Here is an 18,999-nt window from a genome sequence, read left to right as displayed (position 1 = left end):
AGAGAGAGAATGTTTGTGCCTGTCTATGTTCATATCCCCGTGTGTGTGTGTGTGTGTGTGTGTGTGTGTGTGTGTGTGTGTGTGTCACAGCTGGAGAAGGGTGGAAAATCCTGAGGCCCTCTCAGGGTGAGAAAGGCGGCACAACAGGGCAGGACCAGCAGGCTTGCCACGGAACAGTGCCCGAGTAGTCCCCAAGGACTCTTCTAGACACCCTGGAGCCCCCCTGGTCTGTTTAAAGGGTTTTCACACCCTCTGGCTCATAGGTGTGAGCTCATAGGTCTTGCTTGCAGATCTCCTTCCTGAAAGTCACCTGCAGAGACATAGTTCAACAGGGGGGGACCCCACTTAGCTGCCAAGTTCAATTCTTGAGAAGTTGTGCTGTGATCCCACCCCAAGGACCGGGGCTGGAGGAGGAGGAGGTAAGCACACGGCCGTCACGCAAAGTCCCCGACCGGCTCGTTCTCCATACTGAATACTGGCGTCAAGAAAAGCGCAGGGAACTCGGCCCACCCCAGGGTAGGCGGGCCATCGTGCTCTCCATGCCCAGCGCGGGGTCTGGAACATAGCACGTGTCCTATCACTATTTGCTGATGGAAGAATCAGGGCCCCTCTGTTGAGTGGATCGGGCCAGCGCTTCCAACCCGGACCTCCGAATTAACCGCTGAGTGCCCTCGAGGGCATCCTTGAAACTCTACTTTGGATTCATCCTCATGGGGACTCAGACTAGATCAGAGACATTTAAGGCACGACCCCCCTATCCCCAGTGCTTCCTTCCAGGCAGATGTTTCCAAGCAACTGGATGGTTCTCATTAGCTAAACCAGGATCCTTCTTAATTTTCAGGCCACCGCCGCCAGGCAGTCATCATGATTGCTGATGGAACCTATTTGCCATCCTGGGGGCTGGGGGGAGACACAACCTCCTCTAGCTTTGAATTTATGGACAAGGGAAGAAAAGTGACCTGGAAGTTTCCAGATGGCGGGGTGGGTTTACAGAGGAGTGAGGAAAGATCTAGATCTTAGAGAGGAGTGGGGAAAGATGTAGTAAGAAGGTTCCCTGGAGATTCCATCTGGGGACCCCCGGAACTGTGTAAATGGATGAGCTTGTCCCATACCCAATGGGAAAAGCAGTACATATGGAGAGGGGTTGGGGGACCCCACTTGCTGACTGAATCCTGACAGAAGTTGGAACAAGCTCTCATTCCAAAAACCACAGGCAGCTCAGAGTTTTTATTAATTCCAGGGCCTGGAGGAAGAGCTAGGGCCAGGGAAAGAGGCAGGGCAGCTGGTGACCCAGGAGGGAAGGAGTTTTCCCAGACGCTTGGGCCACCAAGCTTGGGGAGGGGGTGAACGGGCAGGCTGAAGCCTTGGTTCTCTGAGATTTGAAATGCTCTTGGGTCAACATTAAAAGTTAAAGGTAAAACTATAAAGCTTCTAAAAGACAACCTAGGAGAATAGCTTCATGATCTTCAGGTAGGCAAAGATTTCCTAAACAGGATAGAAAAAAGCACTAACCACTAGAGAAAAGGTTGATAAATTTGACTTCATCAAAATTCAAGAACTTCCGTTCACCAAAAGACCACATTAAAAGAAAGGCAAGCCACAGAATGGGAGAAGGTCTTTCGAATACATATAACCAACCATGGACTCGTATCAGCATATATAAAGAACATCTAAAACTCAATAGGAAAATAGTAAAAAACCCAATTTTCAAAAATGGACAAGACTCGAACAGGCACTTCACAAAAAAGGACGCTCAAATGTCCAAAAGGCAAATGAGAAAGCATTCACCATCATTACTCATCAGGGAAGTGAAAGCTAAGATCACAATGAGATACCCTTATATACCCAACAAAATGGCTAAAATGTAAAGACTCGACAATTCTAAGTGTTGACAGAATAAAGGCCAATTGGAACTCAGACACTGCTGGTAGGAATATAAAAAGGTACAACCACTTTTTCTTCCCTATTTTTTAGGTTTTTTTTTTTATATTTTATTTTTAAGTAATCTCTATACCTTATATGAGGCTCAAACTCACAACCCTAAGATCAAGAGTGACATGCTCCTTTGACTGAGCCGGCCAGACTCCCCTGCACAACCACTGTTTGGCTTTCTGGAAGTTCTAAAAAATTACCCATATAATTACGGTGAAACTCAGCAATTACACTCCTAGCTCTAGACCTATGAGAAATGAGGACATATACCCACAAAAAGACAGGAATAGCTCTAGCAACATTATTCATAATAGCAAAAAAAAAAAGGAAAAGAAAAGAAACAACCCAAGTGTTCATTAACATTAGAACGGGTAAATAAATTGTGGTATATTCATAAGATGAAACACTACCAGCAATGAAAAAGAATGCACTATGTCTACACAGAGCAAAACGGGTAAATCTGACAGACATGCTATGAGCAAAGGAAACCAGACACCAAAGCACAGGCCGTGGCATTCCATTCGTTTGAAGTTTGTATGAGTTTCCTGGGGTTGTTATAACAAATGGCCACCAATGGGGAGTCTTCCAACAGAAGTGCATTCTCTCACAGTGCTGGAGCCAGAAGGCCAAGATCAAGGTAGTAGAAGGCTTACAACCCTCCTGAAGGCTCCAGGGAAGAACGCTTGCTCGCCTCTCCCTAGCTTCTGAGGGTCACCGGCCATCCTTGCCGTTCCTTGGCTCGTAGCTGATGCACTCTAATCTCTGCCTCTGTCTTCACATGTCTGTGCTCCTCCCTGTGTGTCCGCACGTCCCCGCGTCTTCACGTGGCCATCTCCTCCCTGCATCTCTATGTCCCTCCGTCTTCAGAAGGCCTTCTTCTGAAGACACCACCACACTAATCCAGTATGACCTCATCTAGATTATATCTGCGAAGGCTATATTTCCAAATAAGGTGGCATTCACAGGCACCAGGGATTAGGACATGAACATATCTTTTGGGGGACACGACTCAACCCACTGCAAAGTCCAAGGACAGGCAAAGCTAGTCTGTGGTGACAGACATTAGCTGAGTGGTGATCTCCAGCGGGTACCATCTGTAAGGGGCACAGAGTCCCCGCTGGACTGGAAATGTTCTAGATGTGGATGAGGGGGTTGTTGGTCTGGTACGTAGACAGGTGAAAACCCATCAAGTTGCCACCTTAAGCTTTGTGCACTTCTCGTGTGCTGTTCTCACTTGGAAATTCTCTCGTGGAGAGGTGCCTGGGTGTCTCTGTTGGTTGAGCGTCTGCTTCAGCTCCAGTCATGATCCCGGGGTCCTAGAGTCGAGCCCCGCGTCGGGCTCTCTGCACAGGATACACTACTTAATGAAAACCTGGGGACTTTAAAGTCTTGGACCCTGCACAGGTGATGTCCCTGGAAGCAGAGAAAGACATAGGCAGGAACATGCAGAGACTGGCAGGAGAAACAGAGACACACACACACAGAGACACAGACAGAGAGACAGAAAGGGACAGACAGTAGGAGACATCATCCATTTACTTACCCTCCTGCTCTAAGTATGTGTTCTCGTTCAGGTCACAATGGGTGCTGTGGACACAGCGGAGTCGGGACATAGCCCCATCCCCCAAGGAGGTCCTGGCTATGACAAGAAATTCTAGACATCCAGAGGGAGTGGGGCCAGGCTTTAAGGCAGGTCAGCCCCCTCTTCCCCAAGGAGCTGGTGTTCGACCCCCCCTTCTCCCCACCTCCCTCAAGAATCCAGAGATGGGATGCAATGGGCCAGCCTGGAGAAAGCACAGACTGGGCAGGGGGTGGGAGCAACCCCAGTGCAAAGGACCAACTCCAGGACATGTGTACTGGGCTCCTCTCAAACCCGCGCTTCCTCCCCCCTCCTTCCTGGGCCTCCCTCTGTCTGAGGACAGGGGCTGCGGAGAGATGCTGGGCTTGGAACGAGGTTCAAATCCCGTCTGCGGGACCCTGGGCAACTCGCTTAACCTCTCTGGGCCTCCGTTTGCTCTTTCAAACATGGGAGGAGGGTGTTCCAAAATATAGGTCAGGTATGGTGAGGCCCACAGATCGGGCGATGATCGCCATTGAAAAGGTAGGTCTCCCCCAATCCCAGGAGAAAGGGTCATGCCTTACGGGGAGCCAGCAGGGCTGGCCAGGAGGCAGTGGGGAATGAATGGGGGCCAGAGGCTTTGCTGTGGTTGCCCTGGGAAGGAGCAGGTGAGGCTAGATCAGCAGGCTCAGGATTGACTACTTTGAAGAACTTAAGTGGGCTTTTGGGTGTAGAGAGTGTCCCTAATGGTCTGATGCCTGGCCAAGGGGTGATTAGGGCAGGTGGATAAGGGCCTGAAGGGGGAGAGCCCCCTAAAGCTGGTAGTTGAGGTGCGGGCTCCGGACTGGTTGGTTTTATCCATGAAAGCAGCCCCCGGAGAAGCTGTAGGAATTAGCTAGCCCTGGGAGAGCTGGTCTTTCCAAGGTCAACAAGACCCAAGATATCAAGGCATCAAAAATACAAAAAAAAAAAAAAAAAAAAAAAAAATAAATAAAAAAATATAGATATATATATGAATAATACTAGGGAATAACAGCACCTCCTCCATTTATCTGGAGATTAAACCAGTTAGACCAGTTAGGGCATGGAACTCCCACCAGGGTTCCTGATAGTTGTGCAGGAGCTCAGTATAGGCTAGACTCCAAAGTCATGGCTCACCTCCTCCAGGAAGCCTTCCTAGACTGGCACCACTTCCGCCTGACCTCCTCCTGCCCGGCCTCCCTTAATCACGCTCAGATGCCTTTTTCCTTTGTCATGAGCCCTCCCACACACGGTTCTGGGTGGCCAGAGGTCTCACCAGTCTGGGCTGGTGGGAGACAAGTGGGCAGCTCAGCCTGAATCAAAGAATTTTTTTTCAAAAGATTTCATTTATTTATTTGAGAGAGAGAGCAAGAGGGTGAGCATGAGCATGGGGGTGTGGGATGTGGTAGCAGAAGGAGTGGGAGAAGCAGACTTCCCGCTGAGCAGGGAGCCCAACGCAAGGCTTGATCCCAGGACCCTGAGATCATGACCTGAGCCGAAGGCAGAGGCTTAACCTACTGAGCCCCACAGGTTCCCCCAAAGAAGATTTTTAAAGAAGTGAATGGAGGGTGCCTGGGTGGCTCAGTGGGTTAAAGCCTCTGCCTTCGGCTCAGGTCATGATCTCAGGGTCCTGGGCCTGGGATCGAGACCCACATCAGGCTCTCTGCTCAGCGGGGAGCCTGCTTCCCCCCTCTCTCTGCCTGCCTCTCTGCCTACTTGTGATCTCTCTCTCTGTGTCAAATAAATAAATAAAATCTTTTAAAAAAAAAAGAAGTGAATGGAAATAATCCTACTCGCCTCCTGGATACTCAGCCCATCTGGTGGCACATTATGACTCAGAAAGATCCTTCAGAGAAAGAAGTCAGAGAAGCTAAGGGATACTGGGTCCTTATAGGGCGTCTCAAATATTGTTTCAAGAGGGCACAGAGCTCCTCAAGCCCAGGCAAGAATCAGAACCGGAGGGTCTGCTTTTGGGAGTGAGGGAAGGAATCAGAGCGTCCAGAGAGCTTATGTTCCAGAATGTTCCGTCGCTGGAAAGAAGGAGGAGACTACAGTCTTGACAGAGGCGATGAGATCAAAACAAAGTCATTGAGGGGAGCTGGTGCCCTTAAAAGAGGTGGAGATGAGGACACACACATACACAGAGCGGAGACCACGAGAGGATGCAGGGAGAAGACAGCCATCCCGTCTGCAAGCCAAGGAGGGGGGCCTTGGGAAAACCCAACCATTTAAGACACAAGGCTGATGAGGCTGCAGGTAGGACACTGAAGGCATTCACCTCAGACTGGAAGCTTCCAGAACAACTAGACGATTAATTCCTATTGTTGGGCACCCCCCGCCCCAATCTGTGGTCCTTTGCTGTGGCCGCCCGTGGCTGACTAGTACGCCCCCTGGAAACCTTCTTTCCGGAACCAGAAGCTGTGGTTGGAAGACACAGGTGACCTTCACACAGAGGGCCCTGATGGTCAAGGTCAGGTCAGCAGTTCTCACGCTGGAAGGTGCTTACCCATCCGCTGATGGGCTCATGATAGCACAAATCGCGGGTCCCATGCCAGTGTCCCGAGTCAGCCAATTTGGGGCAGGGCCTGGAATCTGCTAACAGGTCTGTTCTCCTGTGGTGTTGATGGCCCTGGGAGGGACCACACTTGGACAACCAGTGTTTTTCACGCTCGTTAAACTTGGAGGACCGCTGGCCCGACAGCTGGGGCCCCTGTGGGAGAGTCACCTGCAGCGATGGGCTGTCTGGTTCAGCGTTTCTTAAGCAATTCAGTGTATCAGAAGCTCCTGGGAAGACCCCCTCCTTGTTCTACACCAGGGACTCTGGTCTGGAATGTGGTCCGGGCAGTGAGACTTAGACACGCCCATGGCTTCTAACGCACAGCCAGAGCGGACGAGAAGGCATGACAATCAAGGGCGCAAGCACAATCGCGTAACTCAGACCGAAGTTGTAAGACTTAAGGCTGATCGCGTGACAAGTGTGGCATTTGCTTCTTTTCCATTCCATCCTCTTCCCTCCGTTTTCAAGTGCTGTTCCTGTCCCCAACTAAACCAATTTCACACCGATAGGTCACAGCCTATAATTTGAAAAGCGCTGGGAGAGCGTGAAGGCTGAGCTGGAAGGGCCAACATCCTCCCAGGGTCAGTTACTGGCGGGCTTCACGCAGGGCGGGACAGCTGGGACTGTGTTTCTGGAAGCTCCCCGCCAGGCAGGCAGGCAACAGGCAGCCTGTGGGTGGGCCGAAGCGCAAAGGCCAGGGCCTTCAGCCTTCCTGCTTTTGCAACCACCACCCAGAACGCATCTCCGTTTGAGAGAAGGGAACAGGTTCAAGTCTGGTATCACCTCCTCCAGGAAGCCTTCCTGATTACATCCCCTTTTCCCAAGATAGCAGGTGCGGATGCCCTGCCGGTCCCCGCTCCCAAGCAAGGCCAATGCCCAGCCAAAGCCGGCAGCTCAGGAATGTGGAGACCAGAAGCAACGAGGGAGTAGATAACCCAGGCCCAGCGGGAGCCCCTGGCCAGGCCTCACTTGCCTCCCACCCTGCATCCTGGCAGCTGCCCTGCCCGCCCCGTGGGACCCGCCTGGCGCCACAGGGATCAGGCCCGCTGAGGGTTCCGGGCATGGGTGGAGGGGGTCTGCCCAAGGCAGGGAGTGGCCAGACGTGGTGTAGGGATGGAGACCAGCAAAACCCAGGAGGAAGAGAGCTACCCACCCAGCAGCGTTCCCAGCTCAGCCTCTTGGAAGGGCTCCTGGGCACGATGGGCTGGAGGAGGTGAGGCGATAAGGGCGTGGAGGAGGGAGCACGGCCATGAGCCAGGCAGAGGGAGCACGGACTGGGCAGGGGGAGCATGGATAACTCTGCCCACCAGCTCCCAAAGCCAGCGTGGGAACAACTGGGGTGCCCAGCCCTGGGAAGAGAGGACCTTGCTTTTGGGGAGCGTACCTCCCAGCTCGGGCTATCACCCTATCAGAGAGTGGGGTGACTGGCAGGGTGAAATGCCTCAGAGGCCTCCACTCCAGGCCGTGATGCTGGTGGGTGAGCTTGCGTACCCCCAAAACGCTCACTCTGCTCCCCTGGGTAACAGGATAATTAACAGAGCCGTGAACACCTGTGTGGGTCCCTCCCGTATCCCGACCCTCCCACGGCTCCCCAGGCTGCAAGCCAAACCACACAGAAAGCTGCCTTCTCTTTGCGCGCGTATGCACGACGGGGAAGGTTTCCCCACCCAGGGGATGGGAGAGCTCCCCGTGGTCCAGAAGGAGATTACCGCTGGCCAGCATCCCCGGAGAGCGCCTGGCCCTGGGGTCCCCAGCCTCATCACAGACCCAGGGTACAGAAAGGCACCGAGGCTCCAGTAAAAGTCGGAGAGGCTGGGGGCCCCCCGGGGTTTTGGTTAGGGACAGGACAGAGAGAGCCGGTGACTGGGCTGGAACGGACTGCCGCCTGTCTGCGCGACAGGAGCTCCGCGGTCCAATTACACAGATCGACATCAGAGACAAAGAGCGCGCCTTCTGGCAGTCCGAGTCTGTAGACAGGGGTCCTAACCCCTGTGTTTATACTTGGGATAATAATATCCCCGATCATAAATGGAGATGTGCTTTGTAAACTGTCAAGTGTCGAACAAATGAAAGGCGTGTTCTGGGTCCTTGGGGAGAGGGGGGCCTGCAGAGTCTGCCCGGCTAGCCATGTCCCCCCCATCCGCCCCCCAGACGGCAGCAGACAGTTCGGGAGGAGATATGGAAACAGCGAGGAGCAGAACAGCACGGCCTGTCCAGGACACCTACCCCCCGGCTCGCACCGGCCAAGGACCCAGACTGACAAATGACTCAGACGCACAAACACCCAGGCCTGGGCAGAGGCGAGGCGTTGCACAGAGATTGCTGGATCCAAGACGAGGAGCTGGAGAACTGGGGCATTTGGCGGGGGTGCTCGTGAAAAGGGGGCTTCCCCTGGCCCTCCCCTCTCTCCCTCTAGCCTCAGTCATCTGCTTTGGTCACCGAAACGGTGTCACAGACCCCATCTTGCATCGGCACACGGGCTGTCTACCTGGTGCTTACAGACAGGAGTTTTTAATCTTAAAGGCTTAGGAAGCCCCCTGGCTCCGTATTTCTGGGGCTTAATGACCGTTGATGTCACCGTTATTGGGAATTGCTAGATGATCTGCCCAAGGTCATGATGACCGCCACCACCCCCCACCCCGGCACCCCCAAACTCCTCCTAGCATCCCAGCCTGGGATATACAAAAACCACCCCACCCTGGGATCCCAGCTGCCGCCCCAGCTCCCCCCCTAGCTCCCCCAAAACTGCCTCCAAGTACCGCCTGTTCCTGCCTCGGGCCAGTCCCGCGTGACGAAGTAGCCAGACCCGCAGCCTCCCGTCAATCAGCTTTTCATGGCAGACCCTTTACCTCCAGCGAAGTCTGACATCTGTCCGCTTGGCAAGATCCTCTCCTTTCCTGGCCCGTGCTCAGAGAGGTCCCCAGCTGCCTCTGGGCAGGGACGAGCCACAGAAGGCCTCTCTCATTTTCCGGCCAAAGTGTTGGCTCTGGGTGCTGCGTGGTACGCCCCCACCCTACCCCTGGCCCCAGCACCCCACCCCTGCCATGGGCAGTCACCTGCTCTGGTTGGGTCACCAGCAGGAGGCAGGGCCTCTCCCCTGGGGCTGCCTGTCTTTGTTGTGCTCCAGGCCTCCCCCCACCCCCACGTCTGGCCCCACCGGCCCTCAAGGACGTCCCTTCTTCCCTGCCCCTCTCCCTCACACTCACGCTGTCCTACCTATAATCTTATTAGTGGGAGCTCCTTCTCACCAGTCCCCTCATGACCTTCCCCTGCGTTGTCCACTCCGGGAGCCACTGGCCACAAGTGTCTACTGAGCACACCAAAGGCCACCAGCCTAAATCGCGATGTGCTCAGTTGGTGGTCTTTGTTTATGGGTTTTTTTGTGTTTTGTTTTTTTTTTTAGTGTAACCGACATATATCACAGTATTAGCTTCAGGACCGCAACATGATAACTCGATATTGGCACATATTGCGATCGGATTAACATCCACCACCAGATACGGTGACAACCTTTTCTGTCCTAATGAGAACTTTCAAGATCTGTCCTCTTAGCAGCTTCCAAGTCCGCCATCCGGTGTGGTTCACGGCCGAGACCGAGCCGTACGTGACGTCACCAGGGCTCGTCTGTCTTAGAGCTGGAAGTTTGTACCTTCTGACCCCTTCCCCCATTTCACCCCGCTTCTGGCAACTACCCATCCATCCCCCACACACACACCGTAATCTGTGAGTTTGGGTTTTTGTATTAATTTGGATTTCACATGGAAGTGAGATCATACCGTGTTTGTCTCTCTCTGTGTGACTTAGTTCACTGGGCATAACGGCCTCAAGATCCATCCACGTGATTGCGAATGACAGGAATTCCTTTATTTTTTATGGGTGAGTAACATCCATTATGACGTTTTCTTTGTCCGTTCCCTGTTGGTGGCTACTTAACATGGCTTCTCTGTCTAGCAATTGTAAATCATCCTGCAATGAACACGGGGTGCGGATGTCTTTTCAAAGTAGCATTTTTGTTTCCTTCAGACCGATACCCAGAGGCAGAATTACTGGATCCTACAGTATTTGTTACCTAGGCCAGTTTTAAGACTCAGTACCAAAAAAAGGAACAAAGAACATCTCCATATCTTTTATATCAATTCCCTGTTCAAATGATAATATTTTAGGTGCGCCTGGGTGGCTCGGTGGATTAAGCCTCTGCCTTCGGCTCAGGTCATGATCTCAGGGTCCTGGGATCGAGCCCCGCATCGGGCTCTCTGCTCAACAGGGAGCCTGCTTCCTCCTCTCTCTCCACCTGCTTCTCTGTCTACTTGTGATCTCTGTTTGTCAAATAAATAAATAAAATCTTTTTAAAAAAGCAACCAAATGATAATATTTTAGATATAGTCAGTTAAGTATAGCATATGATTAGGATTCATTTTACTTACATTTTCTTTATTTTACGGGGCTATTGAAAAATTTTTTAAATCAGAGGAAGGGCAGGGTCTGGCTCTCATGTCTGCAGCTGGGTCTCTCCGATGAGCGAGGGTGGGTCGGGTGAGGGAATGGGCACGTCGCTTGGCCTTGCTGCTGATTCTCTCTACAAGTGTCTACACTTGGACCCACGCCCCCAACCAGCATTCTGTTCCTTCCGAAACCTCAGTTGGGACCATCTGAAAAATTCATGCTCTCGCTACCAGTGTAACCTTGACTTTATTTCCTACAGGGTTGTCTGAAAGGACCCTTACTCACACGGAGGTGGAGATGACTGACAGCAGAGGGCCCCATGCGCTGGGATGGAGCCCAGCACAGGTCCCGGGTCCGATGGACAGCAGGCTCTTCCCAGTCTAGCCCTAAAGCAAGTGTTTGTCTCTCTCCCGCTCTCTCTGGTTCCAGACCCCACACAGAGAGCGCATCCTTTACTCAACCAATAAAAGGACCATGTGTGGACAGGGGGAAAGCAGAAACCCCAGACTCCGGGAGTCCACTCACATCAGCAGCCCCTACCCCCCATCTCCCAGAAGGCACAAGTGTGCTATTATCCCGTGTCATCCGATGATGACACAGGAGACAGAACTGGATCCATCCTCAAACTACCTACAGTGATGGCCAGGCCAGAGGGTCTAAGATAAAACGCCAAGCCCAGCCACAAAGGTTCCCACCAACGCCCCTCAGAGAGGGTCTGGGGACAGGGATGCCAAGGGCACACGAATGCAGGGACAGAAGCTGAGACTAGGGACCCTTGCCAACAGCCAGGCAGCCCTCCAGGACAAGTCTGGGAGCTGGGGAGGAGCTCCACCAGCCAGAAGGGAGGCCAGCCAAAAGGAAGGAGAGCGTCAGAGCCACTGAGCTGGTCATACAGGGCCTTGAAGGCCATACTCAGAAGCCTGGACTTTATCTGGAAGGCAAGGGAGGGCTTCCAGGCAAAGCAATAAGGCACTCAGAGCCGTGCAGGGAGGGTAGCGCTGTCCTTTCTAAACAGGTGCACCTGGAGGACGTGGGGGACGGAGACGGCCTGTCGGTGACGCACGTGGATGCCCGGCAGCCGGCGGGCAGGGAGGCTTGTGGGTGATAGCGGAGAAGCCAGGCTCGCCCAGCCGGAGATGCACCCCGCGGCCATCCGTGGGCGGTTCCACCTTCCCGGCCTTATTTAACCTACGCAGCTATGCAGGGAGGTGGGCGTAGAGCAACTGAGGACAGCCGGGTTTCTGGAATGTACGAGGGAATGAATGATCGAATGTTGGCTAATAACTGTAACGCTCGGTCCTTAACTCTGTATTGAGGGCGCTGGGCTAAATTGTACTGAAGAATCAGTTCAGTGGGTGGGTTCTGAACTAAAGCCCCTCCTGCCGTGTGCAGACTCTAGGCTGAGTGTCCCTGGAGCTGCTGCCGTGAGCTCAGGGCGCTAAGAAGAAGGGGGTCCTGGGTGGGGGTAGGACACAGGGCCCCGGCCGTGCGGGGAGAGGTCTGGCCCAGCAGCCCCGAGTCTCTCCCTGCCAGCGCCCCCTCCACACCTCTCCCAGGTCCCCGGGTAGCAAGAAAACTCTCCTTCTGGCTCCGGCCTCTCTCCCAGTCCTGGAATTAATAAAGACTCTGAGCAGACTGCGGTTTGCAAGTCTGAAAGCCGGTTCCTGCCCACGTCACTGCCCCGAGAGAAGTGGGGCCCAGCTCCTCCCCAGCACCCCCTCCTCTCCCCCTTCCCAGGAGGGGGCAGGCGCACAGATGCACCCCTACCCCGCCGGCCTCCCCTCCCCACACGCAGGTCACCCTAGGCACTGAGCCGCCGGACCCCGTCCCTGAGCAGCCCCTACCCCCACCAACAAAGACCAGCTCGGGCTCATAACCTCTATCCGCCGGACCCCGTCCCTGAGCAGCCCCTACCCCCACCAACAAAGACCAGCTCGGGCTCATAACCTCTATCCGCTGCCCCAAAGTACCCCCAAAGAACACATGCTGGAAACAAGAGCTGTGAATGTCCTGGACACCTGCTTCAAGCCTGTTCTATTCACGTGCCCACCCCCCTTCCAAACTCCTCCTGCCTGAGACCAGAGGGAGAGGCAGGGATGGCCCCGGGGCCCCAAGGTGGTCCCGCAGAGAGCTGGCCTTACAGTCACACCAAACACGGGAGCAGTCCTTGCAGGACGAGTGGGAGCCACAGCGTGACTGCTGGTACTGAGACCCAACGAGGACGGAGCACTTTGGGTCCGGCAGGCGCGGTGCGGGAATATATGACCACATTTTATTTATCTCCCCAGTCACCCTCCTAGGCAGGGATATTTATTGGCCCCTGACATGAGATGAAACGGAAGCTCTGTGAAGAGCTTACCCCAGTAGAAAGCGCTAGAGCTAGAATTTAATGCTAGGTTCACCGGAGCCCAATGCATGGCCTTGCCGCTAGACCTCCAGGTGGCCACGGGGCTCCCGGCCGGAGGAGGGGTGCTTTAGCCCCCTTGCTCAGAGCTGCAGTTGTGTCTCCCCCGCACTCTCTCCATCTGTGGGCAGGGAAAAGCTCACAGAGCTTGTGGCCTCGACTTTTTCCCTGTTGGAAGCTCTGATGAAGGTAAGTATCCATCTCCCTCCCCAGTCCTCTGGCTCTCGAATTTCTTCCCCCACTTTTGGGGTCTGGGGAGGCATGACCCTCTCCTATCCTATCCAACCCCAGAAAAATCCCCAGGGTCCTCATCGTGTCTCTGGCAGGCTGGGATCTCCGGAGTCCTTCTGGAGATGCAGGTCCCCGCTGTTTCAGCGCAGAGCCGCCCCCTCCTGGCCACCGGCGGAATGTCAGGCCCCTGGGGCGTTCTCCTGGGCCAGAGTCTGGTCTGGGTGCTAGCGGTGGTCGGCGGTGAGACAGATGGGGGCCGGGTGATAAAGGTGGCTGAGCCACTTCTCAGTCCAGATGAGGTCCCCAACCCCTGGGTCCCCCGTAGAGCACCTGGGGGTCCAGCCTGAACTTCACCAGACACTGTGGTCTGCACGGGCCTGCGTGTGGGACTGTGACCTTGATCCATGACAAATGAAATCCCTGTGGTGTGTCAGGGTATCCCACATGTCCCCCAGATGCCTCAGGGGACAACGCCAACATGGCCTTAATTCCCAGGCCATTCCCCTGGTGCAGCCCCTCTGCCTTTGCACTTAGGGATCCCGGACCTGCCCCGCACTCCCTCCCCAACATCAGGCAGGAGACTGTGACCGTAGCCTATAAAGAATGGAGCCCTATAGTGTGTCAGGGTCTCCCTTCCTTTCCCCAGATGCCCCACGGGACAGCGCCAACATGATCTCACCTTCCAGGCCATTCTGCTCACAGCCCCTCTACCTCAGCAGACATTGGCCCCAGGCCCTAGACCCCAGACCTGCCCGACACCCCACCTCCCCAGCTTTGGGCAGGGACCGTCTCTGGCCAGACCTGGGGGTGTTGGGGGAGTCTGGAGGGCCGGGTGGGGGCAGAGGCTCGGGACAGCTGGCTCGTGTCCCCACGCTGGGCCCAGGGCCCAGCCGGAGGGGCGGGGGCCTGGCCACTCGGGCCTTGGCTGGGGCCGGATTTTTGGCCGGGCTGCGGGGCCCTCCCTCCTGCTTCCTCTCCGGAGGGCTGTCCTGGCAGAGGCCCCCCTCGCACTTTCTGGCGGGAACAGGGCCAACAGTGAGAGAACAGCTACAGAGGGAAAGCAGGAGAAAGATGGGGGGGACTCTGTGTGTGTGTGTGTGTGTGTGTGCGCGCACGCGTGCCCGCGTGAGTGTGTTTTAAGGAAAAAAGCCCACAGTCCAGTCCAGTCAGACCCAGCCTGGGAGGCTTGTGAGCCGGGCCTTTCGTAATTGCCCCCCTCCCCGCGGCCCCCTCCCCCAGGCCTCCCCCTTCTCCCGCCCTCCCGCCCGCCCTCTCTCCCTCCCTCCTTCCCTCTCCGCGATGAGGCGGCAATTACGCTTTGGGGATAAAACGAGGCGCAGAGAGCGGGCTGGGCCATTCCTCCCCGAGATGGCGGGTCTGAGAGCTGCAACCCTGCGGCCCGGAGTCCTCCTGCTCCTGCTGGCCATCGCCCACCCCTCGCAGCCTGGAGGTAGGCCTCACCCTGCTCCCGGGGATGCCGGCAGCCCAGGGGGCCGCCCAGCCAGGTGGTTGTGCTGACAGATCAGAGGGCGCCCTTCACCCTTCCATCCTCCAGGGGTTCCCAGGCGGGAGCCCCTCAGCCACTGGATCCTTGGAACCGCCCCTCCCGAGAGCCAGCCCGTGCTGAGGAGGAACCTGTCCCAACTGAGTCCTGGTTCTGCCCCCCCAACAGAACTGAGGACCCCTGCTCTGTCCGGGGTGCTGTCCCAGTGGGGGTGGGCTCCTGAGCACGCTGGGGAGGGGCCGGTGGGGTCCCGTTGGGTCGTTGGGCACCAGCAGTTTGCACACCTGTGGATCCAGTAGGCATGCACATGTGCCCCGGGGGTGGGGGACCGGGGCTGGAGGCCAGCTCAGCCGCTGTGAGCTGTGTGACCTCAACAGGTTCCTTGACCCCCGGGGAAGTCAGGACACCTGTCTGAGGAAGGTCAGAGTTCAGTGGATTACGGGGCTGTGGGTTGGAAAGCCGCTGCCGTGGTCTGTCCCTGGTGAGGAGGGTGGGGTATCTGAGCATGTGTGTGAGTGTGAGTGTGCGCATGTGCGTGCATGTGCACAGGAACGAGTGTGTGGCACACGATCGCACAGGTGGGCATGTATGTATATGCCCAAATGTGTCGTCAGACAGCAGAGGGGGAATGTCTGGTCACAGGTTCATCCCTGAGCAGGTGTATGTGTGCGTGTGTGCGTGCGCGTGTTGGGGCGGGAGTTGTAAGGTATGCGAAAGTGTTGTTAGCGTGTGCACAGGCATGTGCACGTGGGAAACACGCTCTCCAGGTGCGGATGTCACTGTGCACGTGTGTGCATGTGTGTGTGCGTGTGTGTGCATGGTCCAGAGCACGAATGAGGATCGGGGAAACCGGGGAAGGTATTCATCCCCTGGCAGAGAGAGAGGGTGGCCAGTGGCAGAGGCTAAAGTGGACCTCGGGCAGTCCCGGACCGTCTGGCATGCTCTCTGCCACAGGGGACAAGGGTACCCCGCCATGGGGCTGCTACGCACCTCAAGGGCCCCTGGGAGTGTCCCCCCGGGGCCCCCGAAAGTGTTCGTGGCCATGGAAAGAGAGAGGTGCAGATACCTGAGCCATTTGGTGGGGTAGCCTGGGTGGGGTCAGCTTTCTGGGGGCGTCCCCCTTGCCGTAAGAACCAGACCTTCAGTGGGGGGCCAGCATGGGGAGCCCAGTGGGAGCAGGGCCACGCCGAGGGGCTGGAGTAAGGGGCTGGGCAGCTGCAAGGTTTCCGTGCGACGGCCTAGCTGGGCAGGACTGCTGGGAGCAGAGGGTTCCAGCACGGGGGTCAGCTCCTGGACCCGGAGGAGGGGCAGGGGGACTCGCGCACCATCTGGTGGGTCCAGCAGGGGGAGTGAGACAAACCCCAGAGGACGAGCCACTTCCCCAGGCCCCCCCCCCCCGCAAAAGCAGCAGCTCTAGGCCTTCCTGAACCTCCTCTCCGCTCCCGAGGTGTGACCCCTGAGCACCTGCCTCCCCAGAGCATGGCAGTTCAGCCCTTCAAAAATCCTGGGAGTCGCGAATATTATCCTCTTTTGCAAATAGGGAAATAGAGGCTGAGATGGGCTAAGGCAGCCGGGGGGGTGGGGGGTGAACCCAGCCAGTTCTCTGCCAAAAAATGAGGGGCGGGGGCCGGGTACCAGGCTGCCTCTGGGGAGGAGCACACCCAGGGATGAGTCTTCCAGAGTGGGCACGCCCTTGAGCAGAACGCACCCCTTCCTTGTGTCCTCGGTGACACTGCTAACCTTCCCCTGTCCTTGTTTGTTTTTTTTGCAAGCATAAGTCTCAGCTCGGTCCCAGGCGGTGGAGCAACTGGGTCCCAGTATGGGGTGTGGGAATCCATGACATCTGTTGGGGTTTTTGCCCAGAGCCTCCGAGAGAGGTTAGGGTTAGATCAGGGGGGCGGAGTGGGAGGGGCCGTCTACCTACACACACACACACAGAGCCTCCCGCCCAGCTCTCCTAGGGAGCCCAGCTCCCCCCACGCCCGCCCCCACCCTCCACCAAGAGGCTCCCATGGGTTCCCCACCTCCAAAATATTCTATTTCCTAGGGGGCTCCCTAGGAAAACTGTGATGGAACGGGTTGTCTAGACCCATTTAGGGTGGGTCCAAAGCAGCTTTGAGGACCAGCCGCCCCCAAACCCCCACGCCATCCAAAAAGAGACAGAAAACAATTAAATTGGGGAGAATTCCTTCCCCCGTGCCCCAGAAATGTTATCAGCCTTTTCTTTTCCTGATTCCGGAACTAAGGATGATTTGGAACAGGGATTGTGGACCCTGGCTGCCGGCTGGAGTTAACTGGGGAGCTTTAAACAGCGCTAATACCAGGGTCCCACCCAAGAATTCCTGCTTTATTTGGTCGGAGGAGGGCACTGGATTGTAGAGGTTTTGTAAACACTGCCCAGGTAACTCAGATGAGCCTCCGGGGCAGATGACCTGTGGTTGGGGGGCTAATCCGGCTCTCCGAGTTTGCTGGGGCGGGAGGCTGAAAGGCAGACGTGCCCAGGGGGAGGGAGGAGACAAAGTCACCCACTAGAGGACAGATTGTTTTCGAAAAGCCCTTGGCAGCCTTTCTCCAGGAAAACAATAAACAGCTTCGTGAGGTCTTATCTGCTCCCCGGCCAGTCCCCTGGACTGGGGTTTGGCAGAGCCCCTTGCCAAGGCCTGCTGGTCCTATGCTCATTCCCAAACGGCCTTCTCCACGTCTTTGAACCTGAAGCCCAGGGCCCAGGCGGAAGGCCCTGTGTGCGACTGGGGTCCGATGTGGGTCCCGGGCCAGGTGCCTCATCTCACCGGCCATAAAATGAGGAGAAACATCCCTGCCCTACTTATCTCCTAGGCCCAGGGGGAGACTCCTGCCAAAGTCACATCAAATAAGGGGACTGTGGGAATGTGAATTTCTGAGACGATTCATCTTCTGATTCAGAATGTGTTTACTTGGACCAACTGACTCTTACAATTAGTGCATATTTTTATGGTTTAACTTTCCCTCTCGCTACTCACGCCATGTTTTGTCTCCTGGGTGGAGCGTGCATGAGTGATGGAGGAAGTAGATAGGACTGCAGGTCCCGGGGGTGTCCGGAAGAGTTCTGGGAAATCCAGGAAGACTTCATAGCAGAAGCGACATTCGAGTTAGACCTTGAAAGAAAGGGCAATGAGAGGCCGTCTGTGGATGAAAGATGAGCCTGGGTCTCTGGGGCTCTGGAGAGACGGAGGGGCTGCTTCTATCTCAGCAGAAAGAAGACGTCTCCGCAGGTGGAGACGGGAGGGGGTGACTTCCCCGTCACCAGAGGCATGCAAGCAGGAGCACAGGGCGATGTTTGTGGAAGGAGTTTCTGCCCGGGCCAGAAGACTGTTGTGATCTCTGAGAGTCTAGGAGGCGAGAGACGAGTTCCACCAGGGGCTAGCCTGCAAAACAAGCCAAACCCACATAAAACAAGACAAGCATGCTCCAAGCCAACGGCTTTGGGCCCGCCGAGCAGTGAGAACCACAGGCTCAGAGAAGGCAGGAGGGGAAGAATTTGAGATCAGTCTTGGAGGAAGGGCAGGACTTGGGTCGCAGAGAGGCGCTCCTGGTGGGAGGCACAGCTCTGGCCAAGGAGGCGAGGAGGGGGATGAACAGCTGGAGTGTGGAGTCTGCCCTTCTGGAAGCCCTTGACGGACGACAGCCTTAATCCGTTCTCACCTCTCCTGCACTTGGCGAGAGGAGGGGGGCTGGGATCCTTTGGCCCTGGCCCCCCTTCTCCCTTAGCTCCGTGCAGAACGGGGAGCAAAATACCTCTAGCTCCCCAGGCCGGCATGGTTCAGGCTCAGAGTTTAGCAATCGCTGTTGGGATCTGAATCATGGGGGGCCGGGGGGCCCGGGGCAGGCCAGGACGGCTGCAGAGACAGGGGCAGGTGCTGGGGAGAGAGCAGGTAGACGAGGAGCCGCCAATGGGCGTGGGGAGCAGAACCTCGACAGAAGAAGTAGGGGTTCAGCCGAGCCCAAGGTGGGGCCCCCCCAGGCTGGTTGGGGACAGAACAGGTTGGACCCCGACCCATAGGCAACATCCTTGACTCCCCTCAACCTCATTCACCAGCTGGTTTATCGACTATCTGCTGGACACCTCCCCCAGGCCGTGCACTGCTTAGCAAAGCATGGACAGAGACTCACCTCCTTTTTTGGGGGGGGTGATCACTGTATGCTAGAGCAAGGGCAGGAGGTCTCTCCCTTGAACCCTTTGACAACTTGCGACAGCCTTGCAAGGCCGAGGTTATCAGTCCCCCATTGCTTATGAAGAAACTGGGGCTCTGAGGAGTTAAGTGACTTGTGCAAGGTCACGCAGATGCTAAGAAGTGGCGCGGCCAGGATTA

The 18,999-nt window shown here is 56.0% G+C and overlaps 1 protein-coding gene across 1 annotated transcript in view; it reads left to right on the top strand.

Moving 5' to 3' along the window:
• Positions 1 to 14,445: 14,445 nt before the first annotated feature.
• Positions 14,446 to 18,999, top strand: part of LOC111145490 (elastin) — a 30,320-nt gene continuing 25,766 nt past the window's right edge. Inside the window, exon 1 of the mRNA XM_022500384.1 lies at positions 14,446 to 14,596. Within this exon, the coding sequence (XP_022356092.1) occupies positions 14,446 to 14,596 (151 nt within the window). The remainder of the gene's footprint in view (positions 14,597 to 18,999) is intronic.

The sequence above is a fragment of the Enhydra lutris genome, unplaced genomic scaffold (assembly GCF_002288905.1).
Source record: "Enhydra lutris kenyoni isolate GAN:26980312 unplaced genomic scaffold, ASM228890v2 scaffoldscaffold13, whole genome shotgun sequence".
Lineage (NCBI taxonomy): Eukaryota > Metazoa > Chordata > Mammalia > Carnivora > Mustelidae > Enhydra > Enhydra lutris.
Note: the sequence above shows the minus strand (reverse complement) of the source record. Positions and strands in the feature narration are given on the sequence as shown.